General features: G+C 37.2%; 1 protein-coding gene across 14 annotated transcripts in view; it reads left to right on the top strand.

Moving 5' to 3' along the window:
- LOC5577073 (supervillin) overlaps positions 1-22,189 on the top strand; it is a 953,578-nt gene that overhangs the window by 384,866 nt on the left and 546,523 nt on the right. For 2 of the 14 annotated variants that reach the window (XM_021840694.1, XM_021840693.1), the window contains exons 1-2: positions 19,612-19,805; positions 19,877-19,981. The exons of 9 other annotated variants lie outside the window; for them this stretch is intronic. In XM_021840694.1, coding sequence (XP_021696386.1) covers positions 19,952-19,981 — 30 coding nt within the window. In that variant the 5' untranslated portion in view covers positions 19,612-19,805; positions 19,877-19,951. Of the gene's footprint in view, positions 1-19,611; positions 19,806-19,876; positions 19,982-22,189 lie in introns of those variants that run through there. 3 more of the 14 variants (XM_021840682.1, XM_021840680.1, XM_021840692.1) reach the window with 2 other exon arrangements.

The following is a 22,189-nucleotide window of genomic DNA, read 5'->3' as shown; positions in this document are numbered from 1 at the left end:
GATCTGCTACTTGTGGAAATCGTATGCGCTCGTTTGGACCCAGTAACGAGAAGAAGTTGGGAGGAATTATCGTCGAACAAGGAGCAGGACAAAATCAATGAACTGATTGAATTCATACGGCGTAGAGTGAAGGTTCTGGAATCCCTACCCGTTACATTATCCGATATCGATTCAGAGTCAACTCAACCAGAATTATGTCCGTCTTACTTCCGATCGAGCCCAGTTCAAACAACAAACCGAAGCTGTATTGCGTGTTCCGCTGACCACCTACTTCATCAGTGTCCGATATTCTATGGGATGTCTATATCCGAACGTGACAAAATGTTACGAATTAGTCGACTCTGTCGTAATTGCTTCAATCGTGGACATATAGCGATGGAATGTCTCTCCCGTGACGTGTGTCGTTATTGCAAGGGCAAGCACCACACTCTTTTGTGCCTCCAATCATCCTCTATTGACGGCGACAACGATTCGCCATCCGTACGAACTTCTGCAGCGGGCAGTAGTAGCCAATCGCCAGGTAGGCCGAAGATTCCCCATGGAACGCCTACCTTGGCAGTGTCCGGACGTATAGAAGAACCTAGTAGTAGGTACATAACCAGTAACCTGGCGATAAGTTCTAGAGAATTACCAACCCGGTTCACCCAGGTAAGGAGAACGAGCTATACAAATAAGTTTTCTCGAAGGAAAGACGATCCTCAGCGGAATCGAACCACAAGGGAATATCATAATAACCCTACCATAACGGAATCTGCGAAAGGAATATGCCGCTGCAGAGTATTCTGGGGCTCACAGTATCCAACGAAGGGAACAGGAAACGAGCGACGTGTAAGTTACTCGAATGCAGCGGTGACTGCAACCGGACATCACAATGGACGAATTCAAGCGAAAATTGGGAAGTAGCGACGAAAAGGAAAGTGTACACCAAAAACGATTGTAGCCCAGAAAATGATGAAACGGAGCTTGCAATTCTCACCGATTCTCAAACCAGAGAAGGATGATGGTCAACCTCAACTTTCCATTGATGGCCAATCCAAGCAATTATATGCCGAGAATAAGGAATCTACCTAGGAAACCAAAGAATCAGAGCCAACAGTCACCCATCCCCGAGACGAGAGGTTTCTTTTCTTTTCTTTTCAGAAATCCCAGATATTTCAGGGCGGGCGGGGATGTTCGAGTGTCGTGTCACATCGACAAACCCCTCGGTGCAGCATAGATCGTCACTGGTGGTGAATGAAAGGCAACGGAAGGCCGATGACGAAACGGTTCGTATCGCGCACCCAACTTCCGAAGTTCAGTCAAGAATACGTCGGCAAAGGGCTCGGACGGAGCCGAGGAACCAATTTCCACTAAACCTCAAATATATGTAGTATAGTCAAATAAATGTTGTTGTTGTTGAATAAAGTGTTTAAATGTGTAATGAGCTGTTGTAATAAACTGTGAAGTGTTAATGTAATGAGTTGAGTTTGTGGACAAACCCGAAGAAAACCCTCTTAAGTGCACTAGAAGGTCCGCCGACGGCCAAGATTCAACCGCCGAACAGTCCACTTCAGCCATACCAAGGAACGGCTACTCCAAGCCACCTAAATACAGTCCACTCAATCGTATGTTTGCTGAAGTTTCTCTCTCCTTAAAATGCATCACGCTCTATGGGAGAATCCTCATATTGGGTATTACTTTTAGCTCTGATTTAGATTAATATTATGTATTAATATAAGATTGTACCCCGTTTGGTATAAAGTCGTTTGGCATAAGGTCGTTTGGCATAAAGCCGTTTGGCATAAAGCCGTTTGGCATAAAGTCGTTTGGCATAATGGTCGTTTGTCATAATGACCGTTTGGCATAATGGTCATTTGGCATAATGGCCGTTTGGTATAATGATTGACTTAGAATGAATATACATTTTTGAAGCTTTTACCGAGATCAACACCACCGAGCCCATAGCAAAAACTTTTGGTAGGTTCTCAACGAGCGTGGTATTCGTCCAGAGATTTTTCAAAAATGGTTGGAGAGCATTTCTAAATAAAACTCGTGCGGGTCTGGTGGAAGATGTTTTCGGAATAATAATTTTCTCTATATCCCAGAACATAGAGTATATTTGAGCTTGTTGCGATATACATATTTGAAAATAGTAAATTGGCAAAGAAAGTGCGCAGTTATCATTAAAGGAAACGCTCATTTAATATTTCGCTGCAGATCAAGCTCTGTCCCAGTTTGGACGTAACACTTGATGAAATTTACTTGATGAAAGAAGGAAAATTTATTTGCAAAATATTAAAAGCTCTACGATAGCAGATTATTTTTGGTTCAAAATGTTTAAGGCTCTAACGCAAAAAATCTTCTCACATCATAACTCAAAGGAACAACACATTTTTAAAAGAAAATATTTGTGGCAAAACTTTTCGACTATTCAACATAAATTTTAATTTCGGAAGTGTGATTGAGATAATATTTTTCCAGCATATCTCGAAAGGAGATCATCCACCTGCAAAAAAAAGTTGAATATAGGCAGGTTCTAAAGTAATTATCATTATAACAGCACGTCTTGTAAGAATTGATAAAACAGCATGATATAAAAATGGTTAAAATTTAGCTTCACTTAATAAATAAACAGTATAAATATAAAGAACAACCTATTTCTAAAGGAAGGCAAAATTAATGGTTAAACCAAAAGAAGATTGGACGTTGAAAACTATTTCGACATAATAAAATTAAAAGACATTAACAATTGCGTTCAGAATCATCGAAGTGATTGTGATACTTTTCCCCGAGTGTCGTTTCTCCGAACGTCGGTTCCCCGAATGCCAGTCCTCGAATGACCGGTTCCCCCGAAAAGTGGTGCAGTTTAAATAGGTGCTATAATAATCTTCATTGGCTGGATAGTGAACGAGAAAGAACGATAAGTAATCAAAAGAAGGAGTTATTCTGTCATTCTCGGCTATACACATGGTGGCAAAAAAGCGGAGGACGGTAAAATTTGAAAGAACAGCCAATTAAATAAAGAAGGGTGCATATTAGATGACCAGTTCGTTTACAACCCTGAAATGTATAAAGTTTCGACAGTTATGAGTGCTAAAAACTATTCGGGGAAATTGGCTAATCGGGGAAATGGGACATTCAGGGAATTGGCGTTCGGGGAAACGACATTCGGGAAACCGACATTCGGTGAAAAGTAGAACAACCCATCGAAGTAACTGCAGTAATCGAAGTCTCTTTTCGCTGATAACTTGAGCAGATCAATGTTATCGAATGCCGCTCTTTTGTCAGTTGAGAACAATAAAATATTTCAAAAATATAACTCCAAAGAACAGCCTATGTATAAAAGAAGGTGAAATTTATTTAAATTTTAAATCAACAGTTTCTATAGCTATAATTATGATAACATCATATTTAGAAAAAAAAAATAGAACGTTTAAAAGAAGGGCAAATTTGTGCTAAATATATCAAAATCTTCAGTGTAAAAATTTATTCCAATAGCGAAAGTCAAAAGAAGAATTAATATTTGAAAGAAGGGTAATTTCAGGATAAATAATAAAATACTATTGGCAATAACTTTCCTAATATACTTTAGTTTATTCAAGTGCATATGATTGTTGAACAAAGTGTCATTTTATGTCAATTGACTCCAAAACAAGCCTGATGTAATCAGAAAGTTTCAAAAGAAACGTAAAAACGAATGTCATCTTAAGAAATTCTTGGTTTCAGACTCATTATGCCAAACGGCTATTATGCCAAACGACCATTATACCAAACGACCGTTATGCCAAACAACTTTATGCCAAATGACCATTATGCCAAACAACGTTATGCCAAATGGCTTTATGCCAAACGACTTTATGCCAAATGACCTACCACCTCAATATAAACTAGAACACCTCAAATATAGTTCAAAATGGGGCTATACATGGGAAAAAGTGTATTTTGTCCTAAAAATAGACAATTTAGAGCAACTCGGCTTTAAAAATAATCTTGTGTGAATTCAATATGTTCATGCTTTTCATTCAATTTATGCCTTAAATTCATTCAAATGTACCGTTTTTGAGTTTAAAATTTCCAAAAAATTAAAATTGTTTTATTTGATAAGCCCTTTTAAAAACGTATTCTAGGAAATTTAAACCACCACCCCCTTTTTGTCAGCCTAAAATTCATCGAGGGGCTGACAAAATCGTGTCCTTACTGTAATTACACCTTTTGTACACGGTAAAGATTGAGGCAATTTTTCAGACTTAGTAGTGTTAGCTTTTCTTAGCCGAGTGGTTAGAGTCCGCGGCTACAAAGCAAAGCCTTGCTGAATATGTCTGCGTTTGCTTCCTGGTCGGTCCAGGATCTTTTCGTAATGGAAATTTCCTTGAGCTCAGCATAGAGTATCATCGTACCTGTCACACGAGATACAAATGTGAAAAATGGCAACTTTTACAAAGAAAGCTCTCAGTTAATTATTGTGGAATTGTAGAACAAGAATACTAAGCTGAGAAGCAGGTTCTGTCCGGTTGAGGACGTAATGAAAAATATAAGAAGAAGAAGTGTTAGCTGTCATGACAAAGTTTAGACTAATCACACTGAAAGGATGTGGGAGATGTCTAGAATTCACATTTTGTGCAGTTTCTTAAGGTGAAGATGAATCGAAGCCAAACCTCAAATTTTCAAGAGCACAAATCTGGAAACCAAACATCCGTTTAAGCTGAAAACTCAATCGATTGGTCACTAGCTGGTGGTGATCAATCGATTAGGTTTTTAGCTCAAGCGGGTGTTCGGTTCTCCAGATTCGTGCTCTTAAAAATTTGAGGTTTGGCTTCGATTTATCTTCACAAAAAAAACAACGCATGGAGGTCGTTTACCTCCTAATAGAAATCCTGACCACGCCCATGGCAATAGTCGAGCGCAAACGGTTTGCCTTGCGTAGACACTCGCTAGATTGCGCTCTGATTTAAGGAAAATGAACATTTCGGGTGTGTGGGGCTCGCCGAGAAATGAACGTGCGATTGGCCTTATTGGCGCAAAGCTGAGCCAGACACGTGCTATTCGGTTATCTGCGATGGGGTACTCCAAAGCTTTAATCGTTCCACCGCTCGCTGGTTGTTTGCCGAAAATGAAGGGAGAATGTGAATGGGTGTGTAATGAAACATTTCATTAGACGGTGCTTCCGATCTTCCTCCTCCCAGTTAGGTAAGTTAACTGGGTTAACAGCTGCCACTGACTGATGGTCATACCGCACATCATTACCGAGCCACCATTATTAGGTGGGTTGGTTGAGGAATGATCTTGATTCGATCAATTAGCGGGTCACGATCAAATTGGGTCTTACCTTTGGGATATGCGTGGATGGTTCCTGGAATAGGTGTTGATTGGGTGGCGAGCAACACATATGGATCGGGAGAGATAAAAGATGAGCTAAGGCCTTTTTTGGAAATTGAACTCATAACCCAATTTTGTATGGATGTGCTTGCCTTAGGTGAAAGTTGAACGCCTTCTGTAAGGAACTTCTATTCTCATCCGAAATTTCGTATGGATTGGATTGGATACATGTACGTGCGGTATATATCCCCTTTCATCAATCGTACAGCAATCCACGTCTAAAAGTAAAACTACCAGACAGAATACGTTTAATAAAATAGAAGACTATTTTTCACGCTTACCTTTTTAAACTACAGTTAACAATTATTAGAAAATGAAAAATAATTAATTGTTTTCTTTTTTATTTCTTTTTCAGGTATGTTCTTCACTTTTTCATCAAAAAGCTAGCGCTTCTTAAGCATTATGCATGGAAAACTAACAGGTATCAACTTATTAGCTTCAAATAATGACATCATACCGGAGGTTCTCATATTTGCAATAGTAAATTGGGACAAATTGATCTATGTAGGAAAATTACTTGTGGCGTGAAATTGTTGATTCAGTGTTATCTGTTAAGATGTTAACTAAATAAATGAAAATGAAAAAATGAGGTAAATTACTATTGTGGCATTTGCATTACGAAATTAACAAAATTCAAGCATGAAACTAAGCATCAGCTAAAAAACATGGCTAGAAGTTACTTACGGTCCATCCAACCAAAACATTGTTCAAGGCAAAGTAATCGAAATCAGAAAATATTGTCGATTGTGACCAATAACCATGAAAAGATTTCGTACAGTAAGTCAGTATTAAAGTTCACCGACCAATAAATTGATCGAAAATTTAGGAAAAAACTGATCCACTATCAGTCATCGATCTTTTGCATGCAACGTTTTTCTTCATGCAACAGCTTTTTCTAAGATTTCTCCATGATGTGCTTGCTTGAAATATGCTTCAACAGCCCACACCGATGTTCAATGTGTATTTCACAGAAACCCCCAAAACATTACCTCAACCCAGCTCGTTCCTGATTACCGAGAAACACTTGTTTCCACGTTAGAAATCACCCACAGCTGCAATATGATGCGATGATCACGATGCCAGTAGATAGATTTTACAACCTCCTACACCCTCCTCGAAAAAGCTCATGTCTGTTGTCTAGTTCCAGCTGAATGCATTTTCCTTTCCTTGCAATAAGTAGCAAACCGCGCCCTGGCTCAATGCTGCCGGTGAAAAATTGAGTCCAACAGATCCGACCACCGACACGTTGATTGGATGAAATTCGAACAAAACTGCCTGTCGATCGAAACATTGCACTGTGGTTGATTAAATTTTCATTAAACCAAAGCCGAGTGGTGTTTAACATGTGTCGAAGTTTGATCCGCTAAATGCTACGCGCTCGAATTCGATGTTGGCAAGGTTTATTACCTGAAAACTGGGGTTTATGTGGTGGAGCAACCACCACCATCGCAGAATAATTGGGGTAATTTTGATGTGGAACTAAAAGCGAAAGAAAGCGATTAGTTGTGGTTCGTTGCGAGTGAAGTTGACTTGGCACGATAACAGAATGGGTCAACACTGAACTGGGAGACACTACTGTGAACAATTCCCTTCGGTCTCAACATATATCCAGGCATTAAAAGCATGTAAAAAAACTGTATAAAATTATGATCTTAAGGTTTTTACATGATGTTTATGTATTAAAATTTAGGAAACTTCAAGAGCGTTAATAATCATCACTCATAAATTTGATAATGATGGAGATGGCTCAAACGCCTTAAAGTATGCAACGTTACATTCGTTGCACTTGAAAAAGATTGGATCAACTCATTACTTTAGAAAAAAATAAGCTAAATGGAAAAGCTTTCAGCATGAATTATATTCAAATTTTCAAATTTGTTATCATCATTTTTGTACCAAAAAATATATATTTCAATCACGATTACATATTCACTACTTCTTAGAAAAAACACTATTATTGAAAGGTTTTGGTTGCTGGTCACCTGAATTTGAGAATTTTATAGAAATTCTGAGGGGACCGAAATTTCTCATGTAAAATGTTGTTTTTAGTCAAAGTTATCAAAACCTAAACCTTGTTTCCGATAAATCTGAAAATTGCAAAATATTGGATTTTGATGTTTTTAAAATCTTTATACCGCCAGAGTAGTTTTGGACACATAAATTCGTACTGCCAAAAAACGGTAGCACCAATCAGCTTCTTTCCTTATAAATCAGGGCTGCCCAAGGTACGGCCCGCGGGCTTAGTAAATCTTTCAATAGTTTTGTTTTTAACCCTCTTAGATATTTTATTTTATGAATGATTTAAATTCTAAATCTCAAATTCTGGGTGTTTCAACAATGTTTTTACCATGACTTCCTTCGACATTCATCCTTGACAGGATTATAAAAAAGGCAGGCTTTTACAAAATCTTGATCAGTATTTTTAACGAATTCTGGATACGACTTTCAGAACAGAACTCTGGACACGAAATTCCTTGACTGAATGAAGCAGAGCCCAATTTGAAATTACATTTCTTCTGGACTTCATACTGCGATCAAAAAAATGTGACTTTATTGACCATTTCATGCAAGTAATTTCCCACGTATTTTGATTGGCGATTACTTTTCTTGTCAGCAGCAAATCAGCCTTAACATTTGCAAGACTCTCACAGACTTTTTACCAGGATTCCATAGCCAGGACTTTCAACGCATTCAATTCATATTTTTTTAGAATCCTTGGCAAGATTACAACATAACGCTAAATTACATTTTGCCAGAACACTAAACAAATTAATAATAAAATTATGAGCAGGTTCAAAGATTTTCAAGATTTTTAGAAGCATTTTCAAAGATTTTTAGACGGCATTTCAAAATAATTATTGGATTAGATTCTGAAGGAATCGTAGGCACGATTCTTGTAAAATCTTGGACATTCTGACCAAGATCTTCGTAAAAGCTTGATCATGATTGTAGCAAATCGCGGTACATGCTAATAATATTAGGTCGGATTCTGGCAGAATTCTAAGTAAGATTAAAAAAAAACTTGGTATTATTCTCACAGGATTTGAAATTTCTGGGATAGATTCTTCAAAATATTCTGGACTGGATCTTTAAAATGTTGCTTTGAAAATACATAGAATGACTCGTAAGATTTACCAAGATTTTTCACAAAGATTCGTTCTCAAACTACTTCAAAAAAATTAAAAGAATTTGGTTGAGCATTTCACTAAATTTTTGTCTATTGAATCCAAATACAGCATTTAAAAATTTATCAAAGACCTGCTTCGGGTATTTCCACTCAAATTTTGCAAGGAATTTCACGCTGACTTCCTTTGAGTATTGTTCTAGAGATACTGCCAATTTTTGATGAGACATCAAGCTAACGTTTTTTTAATGTATTTTTTTTTTTTCTAAAATTCGTTTAGCTTCAATTTACACAGTTTTGTTTGGAACGTAAATTCAATTTACGTTACTTATTTTACGAAGTTCGTAAATTGAGTTTAAAAAATTATATTGGAAATGTATTGTAATAATTAGCTACGCAGATATAATCTGATTTGTTTTCAACTTATGTTTTATAGCTTAGTTCAGATGAGAAGTGTTTGATCTTTCGACCTTGACGCTTGCTCCTACGGGGGCGGGCGATGAGGGCAGGATCAAACATGTCGCGCGTCGGTTGTTAGAAGTAAAAAGTTAGAAGTCGCGCGCCTATTTTCTCTGAGTGCTTTTATATTGCCGAGCAAACTAATGAAGCTGAAAGTAGATTGTTGCTGCTCAATCAAGGATGACGGATCAATTGGTGAGCTCGTTTCATACCACTATTTCTAATCTATAAGATATGTATGACTGCACATTTAATCGTAAACATGATTTTTCGACAAACTATGAATGGTTCATCACTGTGAGTGTCGACATTAACTCTGATTCATGAATTATTTATGTTTAACATTTTTTTTAAACACCCCTTTCTTTTTACCTTTATTTTTGTAATAAAAAAAATATGAATGGTTCGACACTACAAGTGTAGATTTGCAAAAGGTTCACTTTATTCAACAAACTTTGGATGGTTCGTCACCTCAAGTGTCGGCATAATTTCCATCTACACAGAATTTGTCATATCAAATGAAAATATTATATTTACATATAAGCATGTTAATATCTCACAAATAATTATTTATCATGGTCCAATCGCTTATCAAAGTGAATCCTGTGACCCAACGATCCTCCCCATTAACAAACATCCCTCCCAGTAACTTTTGTGGAGATGCAGAGGCAAAAACGGTCTCCAAATAGCAAAGGTTACACACTAACATTCCTTCCCCCAATCCCACCTGACTACAAGGAAGTGGCCGGCGCCGTTATTGACCCTGTATAAATAGAGGCACTAAATTATGCACACTAAAGAAGATTATGGCCATTCCCAGCCGAACTTCTAGTTGATTCTTTGTGTATTTTCACTGACTTCGGTCGATCACGGAATAGTAACCATTGTGTAGTCAGTCTAAGCTAAGCTATGCCATCATTCAAAAAAATATCAATAAATAACTGGTTTTAACACAAAAATTGACATAGGAAAACTAACAGAACCCCACAGTAAACAGAACAGAGTGCACCTAGAACTAACAGTGATAGACCAAAATTAGTAAAATTTATTCAATGACACGTTAGTACAATAATTATTTTGTTATATTATATTCATATTTTAAACCATTCCTTAACAAAACAGTGATACGAATACGACAGATTGACGGACATATGTTAAGACAGACATTATTGACGATAAGCAGATCACTAGTAAGTACAGCATAAGACAAGAACTATGTAAACTATCTATTATGTAACAACAAATTTTCAGTTTTCCCATTGAAGAAGGCAAAATACAGTTGCCGAAACGTCGGACAGTAGAAAAACACTGTTTTAATTAAGGATTAAAGACTGCAAGCCGAAATTCCTTCAATTATCAAGTTCCAGTCGATCCTTCACTAATAACTGGTTTTATATGTTGATCTCAATGAATACATGGAGTTCTTGTAGGATTAAGAACATCAGTACGAAGTGAAATTATACTTCGTTTACTTACGTAAATGGCGAAGTGTCTCTATCAACCTAACAGAAGACCACTGCACTATGGGCCAGGGACACGCAATCTGGCGGGACATATAATAACTCGGTAACGAACCATTTTCGCTATTTGGTGTTTTCGGCAAAGTTTTTTGTGACAACGAGGACCATCTACTGACATAAACGGACAGCTCGTAAATCGTCCACATAGGTGGCGCCACGATTTAACTTTTTAGAGTGACGTTCTAGACTTTTGGCGTGTTCGGCAAAGTTGTTCATTTTGATCTAATAAACAACTCTCTCAAAGACGTCAAAATTCCACAACCTACTGTTTTTGAGTAATTGGCAAAATAAGACTAAATTAGTGAAATAAAACGGGTTTTTCACCGAGTTTGACATGTGTCTTAAGAACCTTGAAGTTTTTGCCGATAAAACACAAACTTTAGTGTAAAATTTTTAATTATACTTAAACGTTGTATCATGAATTAAGAAATAATGAAAAAACTTGAAAAAAGAACAATTCTTAAACCTCAATATCTCCGAAAGCGCAAAAAATCGCAAGCTCAAGTTTTCAGGCAACAAAGAACAATTCTAGCACATAACATATGTGGAACTCCGAAGGGAAAGCGAGTTGAAAAGTTGTACCCACTTCCAGCTGCTGTTAAGTGGTATATCTAGTATAGAAGACATCGAACTGTCATTACCAAGAGTAAACAAAAAACATATGATTCGAACAGTAGACCAGTTTCTGCGAAGATTACAGACATTAAGATCGGGGGACGGTCGACAACGTTGGAAAGCAATGTCTGAAGATAAAACATATTTATTTTTTCATAAAATGTAATTTTTTTCTGCCATATTATTTAATATTCATGTTTCATAACCACAGAATGTGATCGTTTCGAAAATATTATATGCTAGCAAAAAACTTCCTGTTTCATAACGTGAAAAAGCTTTTGCTTTCGAAAATCCTTCCATTCATTCACCTAAAGAATATAATTCTAGCACAACAACATAGATATCTTATACACTGACTAAATTATCTCGAATACGAGTGGTGTAAATCTCATTCTACAACTGTACCATAAATAGTAATTTTCATTCCCTTCGTTGCCACTCGGGATATATGTTATCTTTGGTTCATTTCAATACAATGGCACATTGGGCCAGACCGCAAAATTAGATGAAAAAAAAAAAAATTTGATTATGAAGATGATTTTTTTGAACACTTAGGCAAAAATGTTACATATGATGAGGACTACATTTTGACATTAAGTGACATTAGGGTGGTCCAACAAAATACGGAAATATTTTTGAAACTTTTATGCTTTGCAATTTAACGCTTCTATAAAGTTGATCTTTGTTTAATTTTGAACAACTTTGCCCAAGACGCTAATTTTGTAAGTCTACTGTAGCATCCCTACTGAAAGCTTCCTATGGAGTTTTCAATGATGCAGGGTAGGGTAGTCCATGAAAAATTGATATTTTGCCCATATCTTTTTTATTTTAAATTCTATCAAAATTACGTCCTCTACAAAGATTAAGAACTAGTTGAAACGCGAAACGCAATATGCACAGCAAAACAAATCCAGTGAAAACTATCGACATTTCAATCAACAATCTTCAATTATCGCCTACTAAGACTCAACTATAAAATTGATAGCCAAGAAATGTCAAAGTCAAATCACCCCCCGTTGTTTTATAGCTAGCGTAAAAAGCTGGATTGTTCTGATAAAACTCATTGTTGTTTCAACAATTTTTTTTGCTACAACAAATCGAAAAAACTTATTGAAAACAACAAAAATATTTATTATTTTGAATAGCTGTCAATTCTCTGCGTGTTGAACATTACTGTAAAGTTCTAAACATAATTTGGTTGAAAACTTTTAAACTGAATATTTTTTAGCATATTATACTTATATATATATAATGTTTAAATTCATGTTCCAAACACTTGCGGCTTACGCTGACTTGAAATGCAACTAATAGGCAAAAATCAGCCTGAATTGGCGATAGAATATTAATATATCTCCTTTTATTGTAAGTTTTTCTTAAAAGTATTGAATAATATTTTGTTTCCATTGTCAATCACTATGATTATTCTGCCGCATATTCCGAACATCACGAATAAATCCTTTTCATATAAATAATTTAGCATACATATGAATCTTAGCTGGTTTATCTGACATCGAGCTAGAAAGCCATTACTACTCCCAAGGTATAAAATAGGTTCAAACACAATAAATTTGAGTTGCAATTGACTTCCACTTCCTGGGAATTGGATGTCATATATCAGTGAAATATTTCAACCACCACGCCATACAAAATCAGCGTGTTCGGAATATAATCCATCTTTTTTAATCATCAATGAAAACGTTTTGATACGTTATACATTTCCAATGAAGAGGCTGTGTATGGTTGAAAGTGATCAAATTTAATAAAAAAATTAGACTGTAAAATTGCAATGCTTTTTGGTTTTGTATAAAAAAATTACTTTGCAATTGATAAGCATGTGCTTGAGCTTGGATCAGTTTACATTACAGATAACAAACGTTCAGCTTCATTGAAAAACATGTGTAAATGCTTGTAAATGCCATTTCATAGTATGTCGTTATGTCATAGATATGTACTCTGATGATTTCGCTTATTTCATTTAATACATTTCATACATATTATTACTGATTCATTAAAACAATTGTCGTAAATACAAAGGTGCATTCAATCTTTATTACATAAGGTTTGTATTTATAAAAAAAAATATAAACATATATATTCGATTGGGAAGATTTCCGATGGTTTTGACTTTGTTTTTATCAGCACTCAACAATATTTCAGCTAAAATCATGAACTTTCTGTGAAATATGTTCGTTTTCTCATCAAAATTGAATTCTGTTTGATCCTTCGTCCTTGGCGCTTGTCCCTGCGGGGGCGGCGATGGGGACAGGATCAAACATGTCGCGCTTAAAAAAAGGTCAAAAGTGTCGTGATCTATTTGATCCTTCGATCTTGACGCTTGTCCCTGCGGGAGCGGGCGATGAAGGCAGGATCAAACATATCGCGCGTCGGTCGAGAAGTGAAATGAAAAAACCGTCGCGGATTGTTAAAAGTGTTTGATCTATTGATCGTGTCGCTTGCTCTTGCGTGGGCGAGTGATGAACACTTGGTCGGCATACAATGCGTTTATCAAATTATATGTCCATTTTCTCATCAAAATTATACGGTAAATCCACCAAAATTCTCCAGTAATACAATATACCATTTAAACCTCTAAGTTATACCTTTCAGATCCTGTGCAAGTTGGATCCCCGTTGTTGTCGATATTGACGTTTGAAAAATATGATTTTCTTTTAATAAAACTGATCATATTTCATAAACAAATGAATAGAATCACTTAACTCTTTCACCGTTCACCGTTTGCGCGTTTCAACTAGTTCTAAAACTTTATAGAAGACGTAATTTTGATAGAATTTGAAGTAAAAAAGTTATGGGAAAAATATCAATTTTTCATGGACAACCCTACCCTGCAACATTGAAAGCGCCATAGCAAGGGCCATAGTAGACTTACAAGGTTGGCGTCTTGGGCAAAGTTGTTCAAAATTTAACAGAGAACAACTTTATAGAACAGTTCAAAGCACTAGCTTGAAAAGCATAAAAGTTGGAAAAAATATTTCCGTGTTTTGGGATGGTACACAAATTATGTCACGCTAAAGTTCAACTTTTTTGACCCCCTCCCCCCCTCTGTCACGTTTTTTTGTATGAGCCCACCGAAATTTTTGTAAGGATTGTCACACTTGGCTTGACCCCCTCCCCCCTTGGAGCGTGACGTAATTTGTGCATGACCCCTTTGTTGGACCACCCTAATGTCACTGAATGTCAAAATGTAGTCCTCATCATATGTAACATTTTTGCCGAAGACAGTTTTGTTCTAAAAAATCATCTTCATAATCAAATTTTTTTTCTCCTAATTTTGCGGACTGGCCCAATGTGCAATGTCGATTGATGTATTGGTGGTATAACACTTTTGACATTCCGATGTCCTTATACCAGCATACAAATATTGAAGTGGGTGCCACTTTTTGAGCTCGAGTTCCACTTATGTTATGTGATTCTAGGTGAAACAGATATCAAAATTTCAGAGATGTGTATTTTTGGTATCCGTTTCATCTAGTATTGTTTAATGTTGCCTAAATTTTTTAGCTTGTCTAATTTTTCAAGTTTTTGCAGCATTATTGAATTCTTATGCGTCGTATCAAGTTTTTTTGTGGTTATTATATTTTTATCATCAACAAATGTCATATCACATGGTTCATAAGACAAATGTCGAGCTCGGCGAAAAAAAACCCTTTTTTCACTAATTTGGTCTTATTTTGCCAATAATTCGAAAACAGTAGGCTGTGGACGTGACGTTTTCGAGAGAGTTGTTTGTTTTATCAATCCCGTCAGATTGCATTGCGTCACTGGCCCATAGTGCAAAGGCTTTAAATTCTAGGACCTTCATTCGATGGTGTCCTTGGAGGACAAAGAACATACATACAAATTTAAATAATACTCCGTTTAATTATATTAAGGGTTAAAAGTCTATGCCATTGACAATGGATGACCCAGAAATCGGTACTTATCTATACAATGCCATGCTCACTTATATGAATAGTTAGATGCCATATTAAAAACCATCAAAAGATTGCTTATCACACCAGTAGATTGAAGGTGTTTATTCCAGGAAGTTTTTGGATGAACTAGAAAACCTGTTCTACTCACTTAGTTACCAAAATGGTGATCTTAACAATACTAACGGTTCTTCAAATTAAAACAATCTTCTAGAGTCCAATTCATCTACTTAAAAATGATGAATTGATCTCCATTTACTCACGTAGAATCATATGCCCAAATTCAGAGGAGTTCATGGAAGACCTTACTTTACACACATTTTATCAATAACAAAATAAATCAATAATATGCTTGAGATACTGAAAAAGCAAAATTTCTTGAAATGGTAAAATTTATTTCTTCAGCTAAATATGCTGTTTCGCTCAAGAAAAGTTAAAACAAAAAAATTACAGGAATAGTTTGTTTTGCGTATATCTCAGGATCCTGACCGCTTAGAAAGATGGCATCTTCGGCAAAGTTGTTCAGTAGCTCAAAGACTATCATTATTCTAGCCACGAGATTCAAAATTTTGCCACCAGGCGGCGCTAGTGAGCATCAAAATTTTGTTTTGCGGTTATCTCAGGATCCTGGCCACATAGAATAATGGCTTCTTCTGCAAAGTTGCTCATTAGCTCAAGGATTATTATTATAAAAGCTCAAGGACTATCATTATTCTAGCCAAGGGATTCAAATTTTGCCATCAGGCGGCGTTAGTGAGCATAGAACATTTGTTTTGCGGATATCTCCGGATCCTGACCTGAGAAAGATGGCGTCTTGGGCAAAGTTGTCCAGTAGTTCAAGCGCTATCATTATAAAAGCCATGAGATTCAAAATTTTACCACTAGGTGGTGCTAGTGTGCATGAAACTTTTGTTTTGTGATTGTTTCAGGATCTTGACCACTAAGAAAGATGGCGTCTTCGGTAAATTTGTTGAGTAGCTCAACTTTGTTCAAGACGCCATATCTATGTAGTCAAGATCCTGAGATATCCGCAAAACAAAAGTTTCATGCTCAATAGCGCCGCCTGGTGGCAACATTTTGAATCGCATCGCTTTTATAATGATAGCGCTTGAGTTACTGAACAACTTTGCCGAAGGCCCCATCTTTCTAAATGGCCAGGATCCTGAGCTATTCGCAAAACAAAAATTCTATGCTCACTTGCGCCGCCTAGTGGCAAAATCTCGAATCTCTTGGCTAAAATAATGATAACGCTTGAGCTACTGAACAACTTTGCCGAAGACGCCATCTTTCTAAGCGGTCAGGATCCTGCGCTATCTGCAAAACAAAAGTTCTATGCTCACTAGCGCCGCCTGTTGGCAAAATCTCGAATCTCTTGGCTAAAATAATGATACTCCTTGAGCTTCTGAACAACTTTGCCGAAGACGCCATCTTTCTAAGCGGTCAGGATCCTGAGATATCCGCAAAACAAAAGTTGCATGCACACTTGTACTGTCTGGTGGCGCAATTTCACTTAAGCAGTGTTGCCAGCTACGACAAAATTTTAAACCCTTAATAAAAAACAGGATTACAGTTGAAGAGCATTGCCATATCGCTAAGCATTCTATTTTTCTGTTCCGCTCAAGTTTTATGGTTTTGATCTTTTCTTTATTCTTCTTAAACAGTGTTGCCAGACCATATGTGATTCGGCCGACTGTATGGCACGCAACACTTCCTTCAACTTTGGTGAACATTCGAAATCGTTATTCTTGAAATTTTTCGTTATTTGCATATCACACCCCCATAAAATTAGCTCTTTTAATAACAATCGAGCAGTGTTGCCATCTATTACCAAAATATGAAAACTTGAACAGCCATTTTGGAAAGTTCTCAACCCATACTTCAACTTTGCCGAATATCTCGAATCAGTATTTTCACATCTAGACGTTGCATTTTCCAAAAACATAATTATAACCCTGTTTTTTTACGACCGAATTTTTTACGACCCCCGATAACGGTCGTAAAAAGAGGTTGGGGTGTACTTGTTAGGCCCTTTATTTGGTGTTCTTCAAAATAAGGGTGGTCTATATTTTCATTGAAATGAGATAGTCAACTCTCTTATTGTAGAAACTATGGTATACCGTATTTATTTGAATTGCCCGAACGCTTTGAATCCCTTACACTGGCTTTAATTCATATAACAAATATTATTACATCTACTTTTATGAATAAAGCATGTAGAAGACATATCAAATCTCGATCCCAATCGGAATTTAGTCTAAAAATACCGTTAAAGAAAACGCCGTCCGGCTTTCGAAGAGCCCGGCAATTCAAACCAACACGGTTAATGCTTCAGCAAAGTTGTAGCCCATTTTATCTTTTCAGTGCCGTCAAGAGATATTTTCATGTTTGCAGCATCAGATATGCTCACAATGCATCAGAGGTTTTAACAAGTAAGCTGGTTTTCGGTAGAAAAACAGCAAACTCATAAACGGAAGTAGATAGAGAGTTCCTTCAATCACTAAATAACGCGTTTTTAAAGATCTACAAGTGGTCTACTTTGATGGAATAATAAAACTAAAAACACTGCAGCCATAAAATCAGTTTTCATTGGTCCACCATAAAATCAGTTTTCATTGGTCCACCATATATCAATATAGGAAAAAAAAGCTCTAAATCGGAGATACAAAGAGATACAAAAAACTTATTCGGCAAAGTTGCTTGAAATTTGATAGCCTACAGCTTTACTGAAGCTACATGCTTTCTACAAACAAGACAGTTGGCTCTATCATTTCGTCAAAATTGTGGATCGCAGTAATTTTTAATAAAGCTAAACAAAGATCTTATAGATAGTTATCGCCTGAAGTTTTATTCTAAAGCTCTATATGAATCTTTCCGTGTAAATCTGAATTCTGTTTAGTTATCGGAAGATTGGTAACAAAGTTCAACGATAATAATTGTGCCTGCCAAACGATTTAGGGATAAAATTGGAAACTTTGGTAAAGAAATAGTTGATTATAAACACTTAAGACGAATATGATTCGAAGCCTTTAAGATTTGAGGTATGGCTTGGGTTTATCTCCACCCTAAAAACTGTGCTAGTGTTAATCAAACAATAAGCTGTTGTGAAGCCAACTTTGTCTCAACGGGGACATGATGCCGAGAACATAATAATTTCCATCAAATTATTTTTAAACTTTTCTGTTTTTCATATGGTGAGAAATAAACTCTCAATTAACATTGGCTTCATTCATCTTCATTCAGACCAGACCATTCAACCATCAAATGAGATTAAACTCCGCTCAAAACATCGCTCCTCTCTGTCAACATTCTCTAATGCGCCATCTGTTTAAAAATTCCCACGCAAAACTCTCTCGAAACCAAAAAAATTGCATCGAGAAAAAGAAAAATTTCAAGTGTGAGATCACTCAAACGTTTTCCCAACCCCCGCATTTCGAATTTCTCAAACGGACGCGATCTTCCACCCTCGCACCGCCCGATGCCAAAGGGATGGGATGCTATTTTTAATGAACTTCTAATGTAAATAAAAAACTGTTTGGCCAGCAGAGGCATTTCCATCGGTCGACCGGTCGTCATTCGATCGGGTTGTTGTTGGTGTTCTATTTTCGTCTCCTCGGATTATAATGTTCCACTGTCAGTGCGTGTAATGGGGCGTATGTTTTCACTTGTATTTATAGCAGACGTAAGCACCAGATTAGCAAGAAACGTCAAGGAGGGAATCCAAAATCCACTTTTTTAGTAAAATCGATTGATCTACATTGCAAACAATAAAAGCATGTAGAATGAGTTCTACAAAAAATAGTAAAAAAATAGTTTTGAGGTACTCTTTCATTTTTTCGCGGAATATAATGTGTCTAGGTTGACCTAATTTTTGTTTTATTATAAATTAAATATCTTAATTCAGTTACTGAAATTCTGTTTAAACTATTTCATCATAAGAAATTCAATAAATTAGAGATCAAAATCACTCCAATTTCTATATAGACATGATACTATGATACTTCTCCCAAGATGGATGCCAAATCACAAAGACCATCAATGAAAAATATAAATTTCCCACACTCGCAGCTGAGCCATCACATCCGTCAACGGGGTTCCATTTTCCCAAAGTCACTTCCTGCTTCTGTGTGTTTCACCACCGAAAATAATTTTCCAAGCGTCACGTCACATCAGCTCTGCCTGCATCCCAATCGCCATCGCCAACCATGCAACTCCATCCACTCGAACGGATCAACGGTCTGTCTATAGCACAGCCGGCTTTTGGTCATCGCAACGACCGACATCTGTGCTGATCTATATACTACAATCATAGACAAACGGACAAGTATTTCATTTTTGAAAATTCGATCGATCCCGTTTTTTTTCAAACTTAAAACCCGAATAAAAAACTATGCGATCAGATGAACGTCTTTTACCTGTGTTACTAAAGTAGCTTTCTGAGACGTCCGGTTAAGCCGAAGAGAATTCACGTCCGAGCAATTTAGAGAAATTTTCACTTGTTCGGAAAATTCTCACCCAGTCTCCTGATGCTAAATCGTGCATCCACTAGAAAACGAGTCAGAGAGAGAGTGTGGCATTCAGAAGCTTAGTAGCCCCACTCGGCTCAGTACTCGGTCAAGAATCGCACGATTCACACGCGGATTCCGATCGGAAGGCGCGCTCGCATCCGCCCATCCGAAGGCGCCTTTTTGTTTGGGTTATTCTTTTTTCACGGCGCGGTCGACGGACTAAACGACGACGCGAGCGCGATTTGAAGTGAAGTTATAGGGACCGACACCAGAGTGTGCGCGTATCGCTTTAAATTCGGTTCGGCTGATTGAGTGGTTATAAAATTTCAGATTTTGATGGCGATTTTCTTTCTGATTGCTGGTTTGCAGACTGGAAGAGCAAAGGCGAAGGGTCAACTGTAGATCGTAGGGAAAGGCAGCGACTGCGAAGCTGAATAAGCGAAAATGTCCAACCAAGCTGTGATATTTTTGAGTGTAAGAGTCATCTGTTGATTTTTTCCGTCGTCCGAATGCTATTTCGGCTATTTCTAACCGTGCAGTTGGTATTTGTTCGCGTGAAGTTAAGTTTTCCGAAGAGTAAACAACCTGCAGTCCGGCTCGGACTGCGGATGGTATTTATAGCTCTCGCACAAAATCAATTACCAAATAGCTAATTGCTGGCCATCTGTCTTCTGGTTGGCCTCCATGGATTTCCCAGCAGTGGTGAAATGAATTTTCTCCGCGCGGAAGAACTTAATCATGCGTCAGGTATACAAGCAGCTAGGTGCCATCGACTCCGACATTTGAACAAGTGCTGCCGCACAGCGAAAAATTTTGTACGACCGCCCTAAGTCAAGTTCGCGACCCACATAATTTTGTACGGATGCCTACCTTCGGTTTTCAAGGTTGCACCTTCAGTACAGTTTTAATTCACCCTTATTCTCGTCTCCGTCAAGTAAGCCAAACTTCCTTGCTCTGTTGATAAGTGAGACTCCAGCAGCCATACCGATACATACGATGCTGTTCAGCAATGCTATGCTGAGGATGGAGGGTTTGAATTTACACCCGAGGATCTTTCATTAAAGGCAGCTACTCATAAGAACACTAAGCTGAGAATCAGGCTCTATTTTCCTTGGAACGTAACGTCAGAAAGAAGAGGAAGTTAGCAAATGACAAACAAAGAACACAAACCGTACACCGAGATGATGTTTTGTCGTCGGCGACAGAAAATAAATCTCGCATTCAAATGACGAAGAAGATCGGAAAGAATTTCGAATCTCTGAAATTGAGATGTGAACGTTGAGCAGAGACTCTCGTTGTCATTGTCGCCGAGTCGGACAAAAACGTCCGAAGGGAATTTTCACGCTCTCGTGCGTTTTTTACGTATGTGAGCTTCGGTTCAGTCTGCTGATGCGCCAGCGATGTTTGCTTTACAAAACACAAAGATGAGTAATTAGCATTTTCATTCACAGATTTTATGCGAGACTGTAAACCGGTACGACACACTATTGTATTTGTTGTACCGTTTTGTTTTCAGAATGTTTTCTCTGTGTACAAAATCGAGACGAATGAAACGGCGTTAACTTTTACGGCATTTTCCATTTCAAGCTATAGGCTCAAAGCTGATTTCGATTCTCAAATGAACAACAAAAAATGAAGTCGCAGCCGAATAAACATGACTACATTTCAAAATCAACCATTTCATTTGGGGCAAGCATTTGACATTTTTCAATACACATCATGTCTGATCTTTAGTAAGAAATGTAGAAAACGTTGAAGGATTCTACTTACAGCATGGTCCTATGGAAAGTTTCTGTCGATCTCCTAGAGAACCATTTGTAGATTTATGGTTGACGTCGGGCGTACTGAGCAAAATGTCATGAGTTTAACCCTAGTTACATCATTTTACAGAAAACATAAATCTTAACTTGTATCAAACATATCCTGTGGCACTCAGATTTCCACTAAAAACATCCAGTTTCCATGATGTCTTTGAGAGGATGTAGTTTTCTTAAGCAGACATAACCATCCCTTCTCATTCTTCGGCTTCCGCAACTGTTGTCAGCTGTTGAAGGGTGTGTCAACCAAAGTAGTGTGCAAATAGATAAGACAAGAAACGGTCAAGAAATGATTCCGCTATCGAAATTCCTTAAGCAGTCCGCAGCTGATAAGTAGAGCCGATTTCGTAACGTCAGTAACGCCTGCCGTGCAAATCAAATGGAACTGTCACTTTAGCGTAGTCCGCAGCTGATAGGAAAAACACTCAAGGAAAAAAAAATGTGCTTTTTACCAAAGTAATTTTGACAGCTGATCTCCAAGGAGCGAAATGTCACTTTTACTTGCGGAAGGCCGCCATTTGATTTGCACGGCAGGCGTTACTCACGTTACAAAATCGGCTTTACTTATTAGCTGCGTGCTGCTCAAGGAATTTCGATAGCAAAATCATTCCTTGACAGTTTCTTGTCCTATATTTTTGCACACTATTTTTCAGCTGCGGACTATACGCTTTTTTGTACAGAAAAATGTTTCGTTCAAGTATTCCGCAAATAAAAGTGACATTTTGCTAAAGGAAATCAATTGTCAAAATACGCTTAAGTGATTAGTCCCGAATCTCTAGTTTTGGTAACAAGCATAAAGAAGGCAACCCATAAATTAATTGCGGACTCATATAATGGTGAGACATAAATTATGGTACATTTTTAT

Source organism: Aedes aegypti, chromosome 2, assembly GCF_002204515.2.
Source record: "Aedes aegypti strain LVP_AGWG chromosome 2, AaegL5.0 Primary Assembly, whole genome shotgun sequence".
In the NCBI taxonomy this organism is placed as follows: Eukaryota; Metazoa; Arthropoda; class Insecta; order Diptera; family Culicidae; genus Aedes; species Aedes aegypti.
This window is presented reverse-complemented; position numbering and strand designations above follow the sequence as displayed.